At 35.5% G+C, this 22,762-nt stretch overlaps 1 protein-coding gene and 1 pseudogene across 1 annotated transcript; one reads left to right on the top strand and one right to left on the bottom strand.

Annotated features, from left to right (window-relative positions):
* Positions 1-2,471: 2,471 nt before the first annotated feature.
* LOC125816817 (plant UBX domain-containing protein 4-like) lies at positions 2,472-15,281 on the bottom strand. Its single transcript, XM_049496441.1, has 4 exons — positions 14,767-15,281; positions 9,918-10,200; positions 3,073-3,168; positions 2,472-2,970 (listed from the first exon to the last, which is right to left on the bottom strand). Exons 1-4 carry the CDS (start codon positions 15,243-15,245, stop codon positions 2,590-2,592), a joined length of 1,239 nt encoding a protein of 412 aa, XP_049352398.1. The 5' UTR covers positions 15,246-15,281; the 3' UTR covers positions 2,472-2,589.
* On the top strand, positions 7,464-7,972 carry LOC125816881 (60S ribosomal protein L37-like; annotated as a pseudogene).
* Positions 15,282-22,762: the final 7,481 nt, after the last annotated feature.

The raw sequence follows: 22,762 nt of genomic DNA on the forward strand, positions 1-22,762 counted from the left end.
GATGTAATACTTTTAACGGATTTCTTGCTTTCGGCACCACCAAAATTGGTAACACTTCTCCACCTTATATTTACTTGCTTCAATTAACGTGATATTTATACTATCGTTAGTTGAAGTTGCTCACTTTTAAAATTAAAAAAAAAAGAAAAAAAGAATTAGTATATGTTTGGTAAATATTATATTCTTGAACATCTTTTTTGTTTGATCTAAAATATACTTATTAGATAGAAATACATCACATTTACTTCACAAAAATATATTGTATTAGTACATCCTAGCTACTACAGTCATACAATGACAAGTGTAGAAGAGCTTGAGAACCAATGCCTACTTATTAGCAAGTTGAAGAAATATGCAACAAAATGGGCAATTAAAGTCTTAGTCATTCGACGGAGCTTAACAAAAGAGTACAAAAATGCAAATGGTGAAGGTATTCGTTGGCAACTAATATTCGTCGACGAAGAGGTAACTCTATTTTAATTTTTTATTATATTGATTACTTAATATGTTGGCTTCTTTTGAGAGTCTAATGATTATGAGTCTTACACAGGGAACAAAAATGCAAACAACTCTTTTCAACAAAGATGTTCATGCGTGGAACAACTCTTTTTAACTTAATCAAAGTTACTACATTATAAATGGAAAGTTAAATGGAGCTAAACAATACTTCTTATCTATGCATAATGACCTCGAAGTAGCATTCATGAACAAAACAGAGGTCGTTGAGGATAAAAGGTAATTTAAGACTCAACAATTTTCAAATGGATTTATTTCCTTTGATGAAGCTGAAAAACTGACTAATGGGAGTTTGTTCGGTAAATTTCACTACATGTTTGTTGTGTATTAGACCCATAAACAAAATCTGTACTTAATAATATATTTTTTTTAGATGTGGTTTATATTTTACTCAAAGTAAAATCACTAAATGGAGAAAGACGAAGCATAAGGCGCAAAATAATCGCTACAAACGACAGGTAACTTTACACTTTCTATGCATCCTTCATATAAATATTTCACGTTATTAAACTTTTATCATAAAGATGTCCTTTTTTTTTACATATATGGGTATGATCGAAAAGTCATGACTTTATGGGGAGATTTTGCTAAAATCGAAGGACAAATGTTACAGACCCTTGAAAGTAAAAAACCAGTGCTTGTCTTTTGTGATGTGAAATCCTCCATATACCAAGGTATAAATCTCCTCAATTTATATATTTGAATCAAGTTTCAAACTATATAAAAATTTCATTGAATTAATTACTCCTGGAAAAATAGGGGATTTTGTCCTTTCCACGATTCCTATTAGTAGTTTGCTAATCAATCCACAATTTGAAAAGGCCAACAATTTCCAACAATGGTAAGTAACACATATTTCTTCGCACTTATTCATAACCTACATGCTACGTCTTTGATGTTTTATATTCATAACTTTTAAATTATAGGAATGACAGCATGAAGGCACAAAAGATTGACATAAGTCTAATGCCAAGTAGACTAATGCAAACAGCCCGCCAAGTGAAAATTACCAATATTTTAAACGGTTCACTTGCCATTGTGAAGGTATTAACCTCTGCAAAACCCAACGTGTACTCAAATTATATGTTTAAAACATAATTAAGTAATTTTCCTAATTTACGTATAGGACATGTACTATAAGTTCAATGCTACGGGCATTGACAATAACACAGACCCATGGTATCATGGTTGCAAGAAATGCTACAGGCGAGTTACTATTATAAAAAGTAGTGCAACTTGTACCTACTGTGGCATTGATGATATTGATTATGAGGAGAGGTAAACTACACAAATGAATATGAACAAATATTACTTACTCCACCAAATAAATGAACAGTTATTGATTAAATATTGAAATGAGTTTAACATATAACTATCAAATAAATGAAGTCACACTGATTAAATCTTCAAATGTGTTTTAGATATTGGTTAAAAATTGATGTCACTGATGAGGATCAATTTCTAAGGATTACGTTGTTTGATGCGGCACAATACTATTTGGGATGTGACGTAAAAGACTATGTTCACTCTACATGAGAAGACTATTTAACACAATGTACACTTTTACTACATCAATAATATTGCACACTCATGACAAGATTGCTTTACAAATGTCTCTCCAAAGAGAATAAGACAACTTAGTATGACTCAGACGTACAACTTAGTGAGCAATATTAGTTAAGGAAATAAGTTTAGTTCACATTATAAGCTGAAGTGTTATTAGTTTTAAACTTTATGCAATTCTTGGTTTACTTAATGTTAGACACCATATTATATTTATTCATGCTCCAATTATCCAGTCCTAAACAAACAAGGGGAGTAAAGTGCGCTATCTTGGTTGAAGGATGAGCTATTGTCTCTCCTTATATGATGAACCTGAACAGTTTTTATATGATGAGGTACCTAGCTTCTATAGTCAGTTTAAGCCAATGTTCATTTTAGTTGCAGCAAAGAAGAAAACTAAAAGGAATTTATAGATGCATCTCAAACGATTTCTAGAGGGTATTCAAACAGGATGCCTCAAGGAAATTAATGCACCCCCCAACACTCGTATATATAAGTTTAGAGATGTAACTAAAGTTTCTGGATCACAACTGAATTGGCTAGGTCAGCTTGTTCTATTGTCTGGTCGAGATCAGAAAGTTCCTTGGGAGGAAAACCCACTGTCTGTAGTTGATAGCTCCTGGATCCACTGGGCCTTGATGCATCAATAAACCCTCGGATATCTCTGATACTGTGTTGGAAGTTGAACCGTGAAACCATCCGTGTGCCATCTGCTAACCTAACTTGAATTGAAGTTGAAGGCTGCATCTGATCAACAACTAGGCCTACTGATGGGGCTGGATCTGCAGTGAATGATGAGACAACAACGGTTGACTCTACTGCCGCAGCATTGCTGGTATTACCCGAAGTTCTTCTCACACCCTGAAATGAAACATGGCGCTTCTCTGGTACCTGCAAATACGACCCCAGAGAAAAAAGGAAAGAGATTTTGTTAAGGGCAGATGTTTCATGAGTAAAACTGAGACCCTTCGCTATTATTTTAAAGAGACATACTGGGCAGTCCTCTTCACTCCTTGTGACATTAAAATGAACATGTGTCTTCCTATCTGCTGGCTCAAGTTCTTTCGGACATTCAGACTTCCGAATACTCTGCATTCATGAACTTTATATCAAGTCCTGAGTAGGATATTTTTCTATTGCTTGTTCAGAATAAACTTTTCATTACATCAAATAAAAGATAAAGAAAAATCAAAGCAAAAGACAACAAAAGAACCAGAAATGTTGCGAAGGAACAACATACTCTAGTAGCCTAAAATATTAACAAAAGGAAGGTGGTGGGGGCGAGCACTTCACTGGTGCTCTGAGTCAATACACGTATCAGAATGGTAGTCTCGAGCAATTGTGAGTGTGACACCTTGATACACTTGGATTCCACTGTTCTAAAAGGCAGGGGGGTGGACGTCCCAAAATGGACCTTCATTGAGGACAGTACGACCAGCATCGTTGGGGGAGAGGTTGAAGTGATAAGTCAGAGCAGGATAGACATGAGCATCTGGAATATCGTGGATGGTGGTGGAGGCATCAAACATGAGGTGTAGATTGGAGCGCATGGTGAGTGACCAACTTGGTTGGCGTTTCCGTGCTGGAAGTTGTTGTGACTACCGGTTTCATTGGTCCAGACAGGACCCTGGAACACATTGGTTCCACCGGTTGCCACACAGCGGACTGAACCGGTGGCGGAGCCATCTGGTGAGCAATCAGCAAGGGAACAGGAGCCTTTCCAAAATTGGCAGTACTTGGCCATCATAGCAGCTAGTGGACCGAGCCAAGATGAACTATTGTTCATTGTCAAGGCAGAGATCCAGTCGTTTTCAACATGATCGACGCTGATATCCAAGGGAGATGGAAGATCATAAAAGGAGAGGTTTGCAGCAGCATTTTGCCAAAGGCGAAGACCGCCGGCATATGTTAATGAAGCTCCTGGAGAAGCGACATTGATCAGTTCATTTTCGTCGTGCACACAAGCTTGGCTAAAAAGTGTAGCCATAAATCTTGGGCCATCAACATCATTGCAAAACAAATGTTCAGTGACAGCTGGCCTGGTAGCGATGCTGCAGATGGAATGGAGACGGGAGATGAAGATACTGATGTTAGGAAGGTGCGAAGCAAATCTATTGCCAAAGGAGAATCTATTAGCCTGGGTCCACTCGGGAGTGGCAAGCAGAGAGGGAGAAACATTGCCAAACTGACCAGTGGCACTAGGCCAAAAGCAAGATAAATTCTTGAATGCAGAGACCAGAGGGCCTGGAATCCACAGATTAGTAAAGGGAAACAAAGTTTCAAATTCTCTCAAGAAGATTGGAAGTCTAGAGCCAAAGCGGAAAATTCCTGCAGAATCCATCGCTCTGATCACTTGGATGTAGAGCAAAATGGAGATGTAGATCTGAGAGTAGGGGGGAACCCAGCCCATGCAGTTGTCTGTCCAACGTTTAGTGGACACCATTAAATGGTCCATCTGATTGAGGTAGTAGAGGACTGAGATAAAGCAAGGGATGAAGGTGGATTCCCCGGAAATAGGGAATTGGAAGCTGAAGCCAAGATAGCAGTCTCGATGTTCGGGTCAGTAAGACCGCGGAAAGGAGGAGCTAGACAACTTCTAGCTTCAAACCGGGGGCAGTGGGCAATAGCAACAACCCGATCTCTTTGAGCTTCTTGATCGCGTTCAGCGACCATGTTTCTCGCAGGATCAGCAACGCCGATAAATCCAAACAAATTCAGTGGAACATTCACATTAAGAGCAGCGTCTTGGAGGGGAAGAGCACCGTCCTGATCCATTATGGAAACAGATTGAGTTTTCTTGAAAGAAAAGAATAAAAAAGCCTAGAAAATCAACCAGTGCTTACTGTTGTTTTTCTAGAGTAAAAAATAGGTAGAATGCAATGAGAAATGTATGTGCCACCGCGTAAAGCTCAGTTCAGGTGTAGTGGTGGTTCTGCCTTGCAACAAGAATCTGAAATTACATCAGATATTGGTCCACATCCAACAATACGGGGTCATTTTATTGATCCAAGTTCAAAAAAGGATGAATCTCAAATCCTCCTTTTATGATAGACTGCTTTAAAGTAGCAAGAAAAGAAAAAAGTTTTTTAAGGCTTAAGAAGATCACAATACAATGTTGCTGTATTTCTACAACTTCAACATAGGATGCTTGTTAAAAGATAAGATTCAAGGAAAATCTTGGATTATGACACTGATTACCGATAAAATTTCATCCACTATGTCAAAGAGGAACTACAAGTTTAGATTCAAGGAGAGAAAACATTTTTGAAAATGTAAATCCTGTTTTTACGCTTTACAAATTCTTTATTTGTTGCGGGGCAAGGGTGGGAGTGGAAAGTTTACAATTGTACATGGCACAGCATACATCAACATGAAATTAACAAAAAATGGAAGCCTATCACATGCAAGGACACAATAAATCGGCTAAGAGACTCAAATATTATTTATCAGCTCCATCCAATAAGAGGTTACGATCTTTAAGGAATTCAAGACTTCAATTAGGCCCAGATTATCTTCTCTAATAAATTAACAATAATAGGATGACAAGGCTGGGACCTATATTTCAGAAGGCTATTATTGAATGACTAGGAAGTAGATAGAGTGGCTTCTTTCCTGGGAAAATTGGGGGGGAACCAATCTAGTAACAAATGCACCAGATAGAGTTATTTGGAAGCACAACAAGGATGGAAAATTCATAGTAAACAGTGCTTACAAGAAAGGCATACAAGTTGGGGTTAGAGGCTGCCATCATCACTGGAAGAGTATTTGGAGAGGATTGACCCCCACCAAAGTGAAATGCTTCACCTGGTTAGTCATCAAAAGAGCCTGCTTCACTCAAGAAGTGCTGCAGAAGAAAGGAAAGCAACTAGTCCCTAGGTGTTTCCTATGCAATTTGACTGGGGAAACAAACAATCACCTATTTTTACATTGCAAATTACTGCACAGATCTGGGAGCTGTTTCTCAACATCACATGCTATAGCTGGACTATGCCAGAACGCACCTCTGATCTTTTTAAATGTTGGATCAGAAGGAGGGGTAGCAAGACTCAAAAGAAGTGGTGGAAGCTAATACCATCATGCATATGGTGGTCAGTGTGGAAGGAAAGAAATGGGAGATGTTTTGAAGATAGATCTAATTTCATTCACAAAGTAAAATGGAATTGTTTGGTATCTTTACTTTTTTGGTGTAAACAACTCTACATAGAAGATGTAGATCAAATTATATTATAGAATTAATAGGGAGCTTGTAATTTCGCTTAGGGCTGTAAAATTTGAAGGTCATGTCCTTAATGCTGAAGAATACAACTTTACCAATGTTCAAAAAAAAAAAACAATAATAGGATGATCTTCATCGAGAAGTGTCCATTAGCTTGTTTATCTAATCAACATTTCCCTTCAGATAAAAATTCCAATAATTGTTACCTTGTAAGTAGGAGTTTGTGTAGAGAGTTAGATGATAACTATATTAACATAAATGTAAATTACTTACTAAAAAATTATAACTGTAAAGCTAAAGACCGATGTGGAGCACTTAAAGAACAAAAACAGAAATAGATTCATTCAGTTCTTATGCATGCAGACCAAAAGAGACGCGGTCTCTTAATTCATTTAAATAACAGAACATTTTCCAAAACATACAACAAACCTCTTCATTCATTTCTAGAAAGGTGTAATGCTTGAAAGCAGCTTTCAAGTTACATAGATAAGTACTAAGCATGAACAGTTATATAACTGCTCCAGAGGTTCTTTTTTAAATACTAATCACGAGTGGATTTTACTTATCAAAAAATCATAGAGGATTTAAGGTCTCCCAGTAAAAATTATGTTTCTTGAAAGTGGTGTTTGTGTTTCATAGGTTGAATACTGGTATTAGATAAACTAGTTTAAAATGGATGTTTGAGTAGAATGCTACAAGATCCAGACTGCCCAAAGACTCCCCTGCAGGGTTTTTTCAAACTCAAAGAGGACTCAGGCCGGGTGATCCATTGTCCCCTTTCTTGTTCTTAATTACTATGGAGGGGCTGAATAATATGCTCAAGACAGCAAATATGAGAGGATGGGTAAAAGGTTTTTGATGTGGCTAGAGAAAATACAGAAAGCTTGGAGGTGACACATCTTCAGTATGCAAATCATACACTGATTTTTTGTGGAGCTGAGGAAGACCAACTGAAATACTTCCTGGTGCTGTTTGAAGGGGTATCCGGGTTGCACATTAACTGGATTAAAAGTTCTATGTCTACTATCAATGAGGTCAACAACTAGGGTGTTCCTGGGGAACTGAATCACACCAAGTAAAAAAAAACAATATTTTTGGTCTGATTTGATTTTTTCTAAAATGAAAAAAAAAAACAAATCAAACCAACAAAATTTGATTTGGTTACTTCCTTTTCGTATAATTTTCTAGCCAAGACATCGTTGAAGCTCAAGGAAAAGCTGCACAAATGGGAAAAGGAACAGGAAGTTTCGGTAAGAGGAGGAACAAGACCCACACACTGTGTGTTAGATGTGGTCGTCGTAGTTTCCACATCCAGAAGAGTCGTGTTCAGCTTGTGCTTACCCTGCTGCTCGTCTCAGAAAATATAACTGGAGCGTCAAGGCACTTAGAAGAAAGACCACTGGAACTGGTCACATGAGGTATCTCCGCAATGATCCCCGTAGGTTTAAGACAAACTTCAGAGAAGGAACTGAAGCAGCTCCAAGGAAGAAGGGCACTGCTGCGGCCGCTTAAGTTTCTCGAGAGGCAGTTTGACGTTGTTTTATTTTGATTTTGCCTTCCATTTCACCGATGAATCGAAGTTTTGAATATTTGTTTCTGGAATATTACCTCTCATCTGTTAGATTGGAGTTATTGCTGTTTAAGATATATGTCAAATGGATTGGTTTCTGTGTTTGAAAGAAAAAAATGATTTGGTTTTGGTTTTAAGAAAAAAATAACCAAAAAAAAAGAACCAATCGACTATACAAATACCTACTGAAAAATAATAATTACACATATATGTATTTTACTGTACATATTAATCTTTGCACTCTTGATTTACAGTCTAGTTCTTGCCTTGACAACAATTTACTTCTTTGTCTTTATATTCTAGTTTGATTTATAGTTCCATTTGATAAGTCCAAAAATCTATTCTATGCTTAATACAACTTGTCTTTCATTGAGTCATTAAATTATTCATCACCATTTAATTCAACTATCATCAAGAAAACTTGGTAAATGACAACTTCTCCTAAACTGTAATTGACTTGGCAGCATATGTCACATATTTTTAAAAATTGAAATAACTCAAAAACCCGACAAGGATGGTACCAATGAAAATTGACTTAAATGGTTTAGTTTGGTTTTAATATTTTAAAAAAGGACTTAATTGGTATGGTTTTCTTTTAGTGAAAACCAACTTAAACTGAACCATGAACACCCCTACCACCAACAGTGCTCTCTTGAATTTACTGTATTAAAGTTATTGTTTTTTTAATGAAGTTATTGTCATTGTTTTACATCAGTTTCAACTGTAGAATTATATATCAATGTATAAGAAAGTTGAACAGCAAAGGCTTTCATTAATTTATACTCTTAAGCAGGGATAGGTCTGGGAATCAGAGATTTAAAGAAGCACAACAAGAGTCTTTTAATGAAATGGTGGTGGAGATATGCTCAAGAACCAACATGTATCTAGAAAGAGGCAGTGAATGCCAAATATGGGAGGCAAGACAAATGGAGTACCAAGCAGAACAAAGACCCTTATGGAGTTGGACCTTGGAAGTACATTAACCAGCTAAGGGAGGAGTTCTTCCAAGAGGTGTCCTTCAGGATTGGAGATGGTAACTCAGTTAAATTTTGGAAAGACAAGTGGCTTAACAATCAACCACTTAATGCCTCCCACCCTGCTATTTACAGGATAGCCTCTGACACAGACTCTTCAGTGGCTCAAAACAGAGAAGGTGGAATATGGGCACCTCCCTTTAGAAGGAATTTTCAAGACTGGGAGCTTAATGAGCTCTTTGATTTTTTCAGAATTCTAGAAGGAGCCTCGATGACCCCTCACTTGCCTGATAGCTTAAAATGGGGCAACTCTGAAAAAGGAATATACACACTGAAGGATACCATAAGTTGTGCTCTTCAAATGGCAAGATAGACCAGTGGCCATGGAAACTGATTTGGAAGACTAGACTACCCCCTAAAATCAAGTGTTTCACCTGGACTACCCTCAAGAATGCTATCCTAACCCTGGACAATCTAAATAGGAGGAAACTTCAGCTAGTAAACAGATGCTTCATGTGCCTCAATAACCTGGAATCAGTGAATCATTTGTCTCTGCACTGTCCAGTGGCAGCAGCTCTTTGGAATATGTTTATTTCAATTGCTGGTATCAACTGGATTCTCCCACAAAGTGTCAAAGAAGTAGTTGGAAGTTGGAGTCTTAGAGAAGTTGATAGCCCCATCAAGAAGACCAGGCAGATGATTCCATCATGTATTTTTTGGTGTATTTGGAAGGAAAGGAATCTCAGATGTTTTGATGGTATCTCAACTGCCTTATTAATCTCTTCCATTGGAGCAACTTATCCCCTATAAATGATATATTACCCCTCTTAGATTTCATTAGCTCCCTCAATATGGCTTAGCTACCATTCTTTTGCTTGTGGTTAACTCCCTGATTAAATAGATGTTTTTGTTCTCAGGAGTTAACCATGTTTTTGTGTGCGTAATTTGCATCTCCTTGATGCCTTTCTAATACATCTTACTTCATCACAAAAAAAAAACATGCAGTAAATGTGGAACCATGAAAACAAACAAATGCATGTAAATCAAAAGCTAAAATCGTGATGTAAGCTAATATTACCTCTAAGAAAGAGGCATTTTCTGGATCATCAAAACTCCGTGGAGGACCATCATCTACAGTGAACCCATTGCGCCAAAAAGTGATAGCATGGGTAGCATTTTCAGGTGGCTGAGGAACTGAAGGCACAGCCTCCTCTGTAAGTCGTCTTGCAGCTCCAGTAAAGCTTCTTGAGCCTGAAGATGGAAGGTGTTCCAAAGGTCCTTCTACAGCAGCACATTGTCTAGCTTGGTTAAATAGTGCATCCACGTCATTCTCTTTTGATGGATCTTGAACAAGCATTCCGCTACACAAAGGACTTTGATCAGCAACATGAAAGTGAATATGCATCTTGTACTTTCAGAAAAACTATATTGTTCAGGGTTTATCAATATAAGAAAATATCTTTAGACTTTCGATACATGTTATAGAACATAGAAATCTAGCTAACAGACTAAGGGTTAAAAGAAAAGAGTAACCAGCAGTTAAATTCAGATCCAACTAACTGTCAGTTACTACTTACTAGCATATTTTAGAAGGCATTGAAAGGATGTCAACATGCTCTTGATAATTTATGGATGAGATAAAAAAAATGAAAATCCTCCAACAAGGGAACTATCAGAAACAATATCTAACACAGCAAAATCCAATTCAGTATATAAATGTTGCTTAACCTTGCTGATATAATCAAAATCAAAGAGATGATAAAATCAAGAAGTGACTTGGACAGGAGAGTGATTTAAAATGACCGGGAACCATGGACAATAAGATTCTCTCAGGGAAATGTAAAAAGCAGAAGCATGACAGCATAGCCAGGGACAACAGAACAAAATTGCTTGCTCCAAAACTTTTATCCAAGAATGCATTTCCTTGCAAATCAAGTTTGCATGATTAGATATAGATTTGTAATGATCACCTTCTTTTCATTTTAACTTCTCCAGTCAAATGATCAGATACAAGGAAACATTTTTCAGTATACTTCCTATCTTCTCTCTTTTTTTTAACTCACAATCATCAATATAGTACCACCAAATAATCCTTTTTAACCTTGATGTAGAAAAAGCTTTTGACAAAATAAACTGAGTCATTCCTAATCTCAATTCTCAGAAAGATGGGGTTCGGGGGAAAATGGATAAGATACAGCATGTCCACTGTGATATATTCCATCCTTTATTATATTTATTTATTTTTTATTTATTTTGGTGAAGAATATTCCATCCTTTATTAATAGTGGTCCAGTGGGATGCTTTTCTCTCATGAGAGGGATCAGACAAGGGGATCCTCTCTCTCCATTTCTCTTCATCCTTGCTATGGAGGGTCTTAGTTGCATGCTTGAGAAAGCCAAACAGGGACAGTGGCCGGAGAGTTTCAGGGTTGGAACCAACAGTGAGACTTATGTGTCCATCTCACACCTATTATTTGCAGATGACACTTATTTTTTGTGGTGCTGAAAAATCACAAGTTCTCAACCTTAATTTCACCCTCATGATTTTTGAAGCATTGTCTGGCCTTCATATTGACATGTCGAAGAGTGTAATTTACCCTGTAAATGTGGTGCCAAATTTGGAGGAGCTGGCTGATATCTTGGGGTGCAGTATTGGCAATTTCCCAACAATCTATTTGGGACTACATTTGGGGGCTAAACACGAAGCAACGGAAATATAATGGGGTTATTTGAGAAAAGATTGGCTACATGGCAAAAGCAGTACCTTTCTCTAGGAGAAAGATTTGACTCTAATAAACAGTGTTTTGGATAGCATCCCAACATATTTCATGTCTCTCTTCCCAATCCCCAACAAAGTCTTGAAGCGTCTAGATAAAATCAGGAGAGACTTTTTATGGGAAGGCATTCAAGGCAACAGTGAATCTCACAAATTACACCTTGTGAAGTGGCCTTTTGTCACTCTTCCCAAACATCTTGGTGGCCTTAGTATCAAAGATCTTGCTATACATAGCAAATGTATGCTTATGAAGCGGCATTGGAGGTTCATTTAGAAGGATGCTGGTCTGTGGAAAGAGGTAATTGTGGCTAAGCATGGCAGCAACACCCAGCGGTGTACAAGACAATCCACACTCCCTACGGAACTGGATTATGGAAGGCCATTAATACCTTGTGGGATGATTTTTTCAAACAAACTCACTTTGAGGTAAGGAATGGGAACCATATCAGATTCTGGCTAGACAAATGGACAGGAGACTCTACTTTGAAAGAAGCCTTCCCAACTATATTTAACATCGCCATATATCCTAATTATTCTATTGCTCAGTACAGGGATGTCAACTCTTGGAACCTGAACCTAAGAAGAAATTTGCAAGATTGGGAATTGGAAGAGTTATTGAATCAGCTCAAAAGCTTAGAGAACTGCAACATTAACATTCACAGCAGTGATAAGTTAAAAATGGGACTTCAACTGGTAAAGGTTTATACACAGTCAAGGCAGGATATGAACACTTGAGCTCCAAATTCCAATAAGATGATGAATGATCTATGGCCTGGAAATTAGTCCGGAAGACTAAACTTCCCCCTAAAGTATCGTGCTTTACTTGGACAATGGCTAGTTGTTTGGTTAACCTTTTTAGCTGGGCTAACTTTTCCCTGTAAATAACTTAGATCACTACCTGGATTTTGTCAGCTCCTTAGCTCTATAAGTTTTTTGTTCTTACTGAGCTGACAGATCCCCTTCTGTATCTTTACCACCAAATAAAAGATACAATTAGATGAAGGGGGGACAAACCTAACCGCCCTTCACAAGATGTTAAAGTCAACATGTACAAAAATTTCTAGCATCCTGTACTATGAGCAAAAGAGTAAGCACAACTTGAAAGGTGTTACTGAAACTAGGATGTTCAACGTGGATCAAAGACAATGGAGCTTAGATTCTGAAATAAGCATCTGCCATCTATCAGTATTGAGAAGGCATCTAATTTGCCTTGGTAAGGTCAAGAAGTGCGTACATATGTAAGCATCCTACAGTTGATGACTCAGGGATGCCACTTTATCAGCTATCTGATTGGCCTCCCTAAAGCAATGTTTAATAACTAGGCCATGATTCTCTTCCAGCTGTTGGATTTCAGAACCAATTCCAGCAATCCCCCAGGGTATAGACTTCCCAAGATACAGTTATGAAGGAGTAGGGAGTCAATTTTTCCTATGATTAGTCCATGGCCCCAGTAAATGCACCATTTTCAGACCACATAACAGAGTCTTAATAAATCATTTCTGGCTAATTTATTATGTTCATTTATTCTCTTTGGGGTCTTAGAATAACTGGCTAGTTTAGGGAAAGAAAATGGAAGTCTGTGATAGGTTTGTCTATAAAGGAGGCCTTTCGGCCTAATCCATCAACAAAAGCAGGAAAACACCACACAACCAAAAAGATCCTCTTTATCTATCTGGAATAGTTAATGGCTTGTGTTTTAAAACAAAAGCATGGTAAAAAGAAGAGCCAAAAGAATAATAACACAAATAGATCATGTACCGGGAGAACTATGAGTACAATTTAGAATTAACTAGTATGAGAGTAGCAACTATTATTGTGTCCATGAGAGGAAAAAATTGTAATACCCTGAGAAGCAGCCCCTAATCCAGACTAGTAAATATTAGAATGATGACAGAGATGTTTGTGTTAACTCCTGAAGCTACAAATGTAGACCCTTCACCCATCCTACCACAAACCCAATCCCAGGAACTCTGTAATAAACCCCATAATGTGTTAGCCCAGTAACGTCCAAATTATATCAATTTTAACCAATATAAAGTGAATGGTCATCACTTCTAGAAATAAAGCAGATACTACAAAGCACTATGATGTACACATGTTAGGTTGATATGCATCTGATTGTCCTTGAAGGGGTACCCTAACCAGAGAGTATGATGAATCCATACTGAGTTAGGTTATTGTTCTTAACGTCATTTGCACCAACAAAAAAAATTATGGATGGTGTCCGAACTAGCTTGGGTGCACCAGGTTTAATTTACCAAGGCTAGAGCAAATAGACTCAAATTAAGTGACGCTAGTTGTTACTCCCATACCTCAACTACTAAGCAACCCTTGAGGATGCCATCTGCCCCAAGTTTTCCCATTAATATCAATCAATCAGCCATGCTTCATTCCTAAACCAATTGAAGTCAAGGGAATTTTCGCATCTTCACTCATACTTTACCTCCTTTACAAACTCCAAAAAAATAAAATCAGCAAGGGATATGATATCCTCGGGGTTTTCACACATATCCAGATTACCAAGTAGTGTAATAAGGCACATATTTAGTCCGAAATAAAGTCTTATAAGTTATGAGGCTATACGTAACAAAAGGACTTCCCAGGGTCCCCTACCCTAGTAATTATGTCACCCAAGGATGCTTAACTTTGGAGTTGTGATGAAATTCAGTTTTTTAGTGTTGTCATCATCCCATCCCTCACAGGTTATGCTTAGCAAACTCTGATAAGTCTATCTAATTTCATACAAGTCCACTTTTTCACATTTTTTCACTTGTACAAATATAAGTAGAATGTCAAATTGATGATGAAGTAATCAAGGGCACCTCAAGCACATTAATGGCCTAAGGCCAAAATCGAATGGAGGCCTAAAACTAATTTAAAAAGAATTATGAAGCATATTCTTCTAACTCTTTGAGATGCAATGTTGCTAATAACTTTATTATAATAGATTTCTTTTAATAATTCTTATTCAATTAATCCATTTAATCTTTCTTGACACATAGTACTCCAGATATTTTAATCTTCTTCTAATATATATATTAGTTCTTTCACAAACAATACCCAATATTTTTCTCTAAAAAAAAAACTAGAACCTATTAAGAACACTTTCCTTTTTTGTAACTCTTTAGAGCCGGTACATGTAAGATAATTACCTTTTCTCTCCACCAGTGTTAGCTTCTTGCGGCTCATCGGAGTTACTCTCTAACCCTGTGCTAGGTCGACGTCTCAGACTTCTCCTCCCACCACCAACAGCATCAGCAACATCAGCCGCAGCGGCATCATTTCTAGGTCTAGAGGACCTCAAATTATAAGCATTAGAAGAAGGTTTCCGTAATCGTTTCGAGCTGAGAGAAGGAGGAGGAGGAGATGGGGAGCGAGAGCGGGAGGAGGGAGAAGAAGACTCAGAGTGAGAAGGACAGTAGGACTGTGAGTCGGACGGAGATACTGGATCGGTGGCGACGACGGCGGTGCCGGGGCCGGCGGAGGGAAGTGAAGAGTTTTCGAGGAAGGTGGAAACGGCAGAGTCTAAGTCGAAATTATGACTTTCGAGGAAGAAAAGTGCTTGGGATTTAGAAGAAGAAGTGATTTCACAGAATGTGCTGATAAGAGCTTCATTAGCTTTCTTCTCCATTTTTGCAAATGCTTTGAGTTTCCTCTTCTGTTTTTTATATTTTAAAGAATTTTTGGGGAATGATACACAAAACTTTTTGGCCTTTGGGTTTTCTATATTTTGATTTTCGGGTTGTCAACGCTATGTAATAATGTAACAGGTTCGCAGAGTCGGGTTTTCGGTTTATCCACGGGAGGTGCCCCACTGGATCATAATTGTTGAAATGTGTACGAGATGACTTTAGTCAATAGAGTATTAAATAAATTATTGAAAAATAATTAAAGTTTAAAATGAGTGAATTTTTTAAATGTTCATTGTTTTTTAATATTTTTTTAATGGATTGTTAATTACTTTATATTTTCTAGAAAAATATTTTCTTTATTTTATATTAATTGAATTTATGAGATAATGTACATTTATAACATTCAATAATATAATTTAAACTATATCTCCACTATTGTTTTTTGTGAAATCATAAATATAATTTTGCAAGTAGAGTAATTTATCTCCTAGAAAATATATAAGAAAAAAAATTCAAACATCTATCTTGAACTTTGAACAATTTTTTCCCTTAAGAAATTAGCTAAGTTTATCATTATACCTTTATTTAGTGTTTTCGTACAGTCAAGTTTTCAATTAATGAACATGAATTAATTTATTTAATTTGATTAATTAATTTAACTGATGGACATGAATTATTTATTTAGTTTTTCTATGTTGGTCAAGTGCATATTTTTAAGGTTAATAACTCTCAAGGGTAAAATAGGAAGAAAAGTGTCATTTATGCATTGGATTTGTAAAATGACAAGTACTCCTCTATCCCTATTTACGTGTCAATTTTTTTCTGAAAAAACAATTTTTTTCCTTCTACCATACCCTAATTTATTACATTGAGTTACAATTTGTTTGGATGATTGTTACAAATTGTTTCATAATGTATTGTATGTGTTGTATTATATCGTACTATATTGTTTTAATGAATGCAGTGTTTAGATAGATTGTATCGGTCTTCACCATTACATAATGTCATCCATTCATAATTTGAGTGAGAAACCTACAAGATAAGTAGGGTACGGGGAAGAACTATTATTAAAAAGTAGGATAAAAGATGAAATATGATTATTAAATAATAAAGAGAAAATAGCCAAATCACCCCCAACCTATAACCAGATTACCAACTACACACTTATACTTCACGAGGGTCCTATTACCCCCTAGACATTTTCAAAATGAAATATAGATCCCTTAATCGATCACCCAAATTCACACCAAGTAGTGATATGCACGCGCCCACGTAATATTACCTTTTTTATATAAAAAAATAATTATTTTTCTCTATTATGCTTTTTCCTTTATATTTTCCTTTTCTGCTTTTCTTTTTTCATTTTCCATTCCTCTTTTTCTTTGTCTTCAACAATGTTTTTGTAACATCCGACAATTTGAAGTGGCTTAGAAGGAGCTTGAAATTTGGAAATAGTCATTTTTGGAAAAATGACGAATCTGGAAATTTGGCCAAGTGTGGAAATCAATGAGTTTTTGGCCAACTTTGAGTAGTCGTAACTCCTAGCTCAGGATGAATTAGGAGTAGTTCCAGTTATGGTTGCGAAGCCCTTGGAACCATCTTTCCAACGCCACTGAGTTTGCTCAATTCCGAGTTCGTATAAGGGAGTTATGCCCTGTAGAAGTTGGGCAGTTGGAAGGGAAATCCATCCGGAAATTTAAGGGCATTTTGGTCCTTTCACAAATTATTTATTTTGAGCTCATATTGTTGTATTAGGATGATCTTTGGATCATTTTTGTCCCATTTTGAAGAGAAAGAGTTAGGGTTCTTGAGAGTGAAGAAGAGAAGAAGGAGAAGAAGAAGAAGAGAAGAAAGAGGAGAAAGGAGGTCAACAAGTTTCCGTCGTGGATTATCGTCGGGGGTGATCCCTAGTAGGTATGTGAGTTTTCGTGTGGGTTATCCTTTCCCTCACACACACCAAGTTCATTCTATGGTTTGAGAAAGGATCGGAAATTGTTGTTGAATTATTGAAGTTGTTAGTTGTTGTTGATGTTGTTGGTAGAGTAGTTGAGGTTATTGTTCGTTGTGAGACATGATTGAGTCGTGTAATTAAGTTGAAACCTATTGTATGTTGAGGAAATTTTGATTCTAAGAGGTATGCCCCTTTTAAAGTTGATCCACCATCAATTCGCAGAAACTTCTGGGCTGTCGATACCCATCTACGGGCCTGACCTACGGACCGTAGATCGATTGACGGTCCGTACTGGTCAACCGTCAATCGGATCAGGAGTTGGGTTTTTTTTTGGGGCTTCGATCTACGGTCGCGACCTACGGTCCGTGACCTGACCTACGGACCGTAAGTCAGGACCGTAGGTCAACACTTAGTCATTTTTTTCTTAAATGAATTCTGGGGAAAAATCTCTGACGCGATCCACGGACCTGCAGTACGGACCGTGAGTCCATCTACGGTCCGTCGATGGCGTCCGTAGGTTCCACCTGTGTCACCAGAAACCTGAAGTCTCAGCCAAGTTTCCCCGTTTCTTTTCTCACTTTCTCATGCAAGTTCCAAAGTATTATACCTATGTTTTATAGTAGTTTCCGACACTCCTAAGTACGTCTAAGCGTTCAAGGATCCCTCCTCAACATGTGATCGAATACCTTGAATTCATAATTCCGATTCAAGGAAAGATAGTCAGAAGTCAAGTAAAAGAGTATAGAGTTTCAAGTCGAGTAAGAGTCTCAGTTTCAAGTTAAGTCATGAGTTTAAAGTTGAGTTCTTTTCTCAAAGTTATTAGGGAACTATGTATTCCCAAAGAAGTTTTAAAGAAATGTTTTTACATTTAGACAAGGTTGGAAACTGAGATTTCCAAAGGAGCCTTCGGGCTAGTTTTTGAGTAATTATCTCATATCAGCAGGAATAAATATGTTTTAAAAACATAAGAGCCAGTACGTTTTTGGGAGTAGTATCGAGCACCGAATTGGGGGAGCGTTCAAAGAACCCACAGCCCCCATAGAACCATGTTAGCCACCATGGGTAGAAAAGGATCATGTTTTCTAGATGAATCCTTTTCAGATTAGACTAGTGGATCCATTAGGCAGTTCAGGTCTTATACCTTTGGCCGGGTATAAGATGCTCTGGCAGCGTGAGGTCGATCGCTGTATCATCACTATAGCTTTTATGTGATGGTTGTCGGTTAGAGAAACTCCCACATCAGTTATTGTATTTTCATACACAGAGATTATTGTATTTTTATATACATCAGATTATTGTATTTCTATATACATTTCAGGCTTATTGTATCTTTGTATACACACAGAGTTTATAGCATGTTTTAAACAGTCTTTCTTTATATCGCACTTGTTTTAAATTGCCTTATATTGAAAGAAGTCAGTCAGGTTAAGTTGAGTTGAGCCAGGTAAGCTATTCAATTTCTTCCAGATTCCCTTCTAGCCTATGTTGCTTAGCTTTCCAGCTCGCATACTCGTACATTCCATGTACTGATGCCAGTTGGCCTGCATCGTTTGATGATGCAGATTCAGGTACCCCAGATCAGCTTCCGGCACGTCGTTGATCCAGCTGAGCACTCCAGAGTCAGTGGTGAGCCTCCTTGCATTGCGGAGGACTCAATTATTTGGTGTTCTTAGTTTTTGGTTTTATTAGGATGTTGCGGGGTCTGTCCCAACATCCATCTCAGTATTTTAGAGGCTTCATAGACAGACCGTCAGTCAGTTAGTTTTGAGTCTCTCATCTATAATCTCTCATCTATATATATATATGTAAATATTCTATTTTGAGATTTGAGTTGCCTTTATGGCCATATTTTATAAGCTAAGTTGTTTTGAAATGTTGCATTGCATTGAGTTATTCTGTTGAGGTTTCCGCTGAGTTAAGAAAGCCAGGCCAAGGGTTCGCTTGGGGCCAGAAATGGTCTCCGGGTGTCGGTCCCGCCCAGGGTGTAGGATCGGGGCGTGACAGTTTTTCAGCTAAAAAAAACGTCTTTTTAGATAGGATACATTCCATGACAACAATATATTCTTAGACCTCTTGAGGAGATGTGATATCAATAAAATCTCAATATTCTTTATTGAAACTTTAGGAGAATGAGAAACTCAATCGTCGGAATCACTTCTACTTTCACTGCTAGTATTGAAATTAAAACAATGCTTTGAGAAATTACTAGTAAGCAACACTAGTTAACCGAAATGAGGATACCATTGTTGGCTAACGGAGAGACTAGTGTTGATTTCGATTTAACAATGTTAACCTAAGAAGTTTGATGGATTATTGCAACCATTTCAATAAATGGGTTTTCTCCATTAATTAGCTTGTTACCCAATGATTTTGTAAATATATTCTTCTAAGTTAATGGGTTTGTTACCCAATGTATTCTTCTCCATTTTTACACTAAAGTTCAGTCCTTTTGACTTTCAATTTTAATTTTGAGTTATCGCAAAATTTTCAAATAGGTGAGAAGTGAAGTTACAGTAACAAGTATGTGATTTGAAGATGAGAGTTGGCTTAATAATAAATGGATGATGTCGGCCTGTGGTGGAGGTGAGCTGATGTTGCCATGTTAAAGAGGAAAATAAAGAAGAGGAAGAAGGTAAAAATGGAAATAAAAATCAGAACAAAAGAAAGTATAAAAAATAAAAAAAATCAGAAAAGTAATATGAAATAAACGAAAATACTTATAAATTAAAGTTTTAATTATTTTTATTGTCTTTCACTGAGAGATTGAAATAATTATATTTTAAAATAGTCAAGGGAGAGAATAGGTTTCTCGTAAAGTATAGGTATGTAGTTGGTAATCTAGTAATAAATTAAGGGGGCATTTGACTATTTTCTCAATAATAAATAAAGATATATTAAGAAGAAAAATTAAAGTAACGACGCGATCACACCAAATCGATCGATACATAAAATGAGTATTTTCGTCGTTACCTAACAATGAATTTAAACGATACGATAAAATAGAATTTAATTAACAATCAAAATAAACATTGTATTTAAACTAACAATACAATACAATGCAACGGGTAAAAATCATCCAAACAAGGTGTTAATATCTCTGAAAAATATAGTGAGTAAATATGTTTAAGACTCTATCAATTAATTAATAGAGGTAAAATGATAAATTCACTATATAAATCATTGTTTTCTTAACAGGTGTATCAATTATTCAAAATTTAACAAGTAAAAAATGATGGAAAAAGTATCAAGAAACATCTATTTTTAATAAGGACAACATGTAAATAAGAACGAAAAGAGTATTTTGAATAATGAAAAAGGCACAAAGATTCAGTTAATATAGAATGGAGGAGTATAGTTTAAGAATAATCAAAAGTATTGATGAAAAACAATCTTTAATTTTTGTCCTTAATATTTTTCCTAAAGAATATGTTTCACCATCAACAATTTAATTTATACGAAAAGGGATAGTGTATCAAATGGATTAATTAAGTTGGTTTCGATTTCTTTAAGTTCTTGAGTTTAGTTCGATTTTATTTAATTTAATTTTTTATATTTACTTGAATGAAATAACTAAAGTATAATATAAATATTAATGCTATTATTTTAAAACATAAAATTTCATCAAAAATGCTTGGAAATTAGCAACAGGCAACTACTCAGCAACAATGAATGAGCAGGCTCTTCATTGTTGTGCTAAAGGATGGTTTGGATGAGTTTTTAATTTATGCCTTATTAGTATAAGTAATAGTTTATAAATATTAATCTATGGCTTTTAGTTTATTTTTATTATGTTAGCTTAAAAATTAGTGTTTAAAGGATTATTTATTTTATTCAAATTCTATTATTTTGGATTAAAAGCATTAAAATAAGTCAATTAAACAAGTTTTTTGCATAAGGATCTTTCTACAAACGCATGAAATGCGGGTGAATTCACTCTACAGAGATAAAATAATTACTAGGGTAGTATTTACCAAATTAATAATTACACAACCTAGTAATATATTACGATGACCCATTTGTTTGATACAGTATAATTATAAATGTACTGTTTGGTTGCACAAGTGTAATCAAAGGTTATATTGAATTTTTAAAATAAAAATTAATCATCTAAAATTAAAATTGTATATTAGACAAATAAAAGCATTTAATATGATATTAAATTGAATATTTAAGATATCTATTGTCTTTTGAAAATAAATAAATTAATAAACATATGTTTTTAACTAATATTATAAAAAAATAATTGATTTATATTTTTTAAATTAGTATACTTAAAATTAAATTAATCATAAAAAAATAAAAGTACAAAATTTCTATAAACATCGTGAAATACATGTTTGACAAAAAGATTAATATTATAAATATAATGTCATAAAATTATAAAACATTTGACAAGAAGATAATTTATGAAGTCTAACTAAAAAAAAATAGTCTGCGATATAAAATAGTGAGTTATTACTCTTAAAACAAATGAAATTGAAAATATAACATAAGTTCTAAATTCAAAACAAAAAATTAACATAATACTTTTATGTCAAATTTCAACGTAACAAATATAATATGATCTAAAAGAAAAGGAAAATGTAGGTCCATAACCTTATTCAACAATGAATTCTATGTTAATTAAACAATTAAAATACTAACAAAACCATACTAATGAAAAAAAAGAAAAGATAATACGAGTAAAGATTGAGAATAAGAAGGAAATGAAATATAAATAATAAAAAATAAAAAATATATATTTTAGAAAACATTACAATAATAAAAATAAAAAATAAATTAAAATGAAAAAATAAAAATAGAAATAAAGAGAAGAAATTAAAAAGTAATCAACTTGTAATTACACCATATAATTGCCAACAATTCACAATCTCTCCATGTGAATTGGAGAGTGTAATTATCCTCTGACAATTAGACTCAATTATCTACTAACCAAGTAATTACATAACCAACTAAACATGTCAAACAATGTAATTGCACCAAATTCAATTACAAGAGTGACTTTCCAAATAGACCCTTAACAAACAAGGTAATACATGACAAAGCTAAGATAACAAGATTAAAGGCTATTTTGGTATATTTTATGTATCTTTCCTTTTTAACACTTCAGGTGTGTTTGGTATGAAGGAAAATGTTTTCCTGGAAAACAAGTAGATTTTTGATTTATTTTCTCATGTTTGGTTGGTGACTAGAAAATATTTTCCGAAAAAGATTTTTTAGTGTTTGATTTATGAATGAAAATTATTTTTGAGAAAATATCTTTGATTCTTACTAGAGAGTAGAAAATAATTTTTGAATTGAAATTGAAAATATTTTTTAAAAATAAACTTAATTTTTTTTTGGGAGGGTGGGGTGGTGGGGCTGGCGCTGGGGGTAGGGGTGAGATGGAGTAAAAAAATTAAAAATTTGAAATTAAAAATATTTTTTTAAAACAAACTTAATTTTATTTTTTTTGGAGGGGTGGGGGGCTGATTGGGGGGTACAGGTGAGAGATTAAGACACTTCTCGTATTCGGACTATCAAGATCGACTAAATGAGAGTGTGGCTGACATGGTAAAAGAACAA

This window comes from Solanum verrucosum, unplaced genomic scaffold (assembly GCF_900185275.1).
Source record: "Solanum verrucosum unplaced genomic scaffold, falcon-dt-bn FXZP01000084.1, whole genome shotgun sequence".
Classification (NCBI taxonomy): domain Eukaryota; kingdom Viridiplantae; phylum Streptophyta; class Magnoliopsida; order Solanales; family Solanaceae; genus Solanum; species Solanum verrucosum.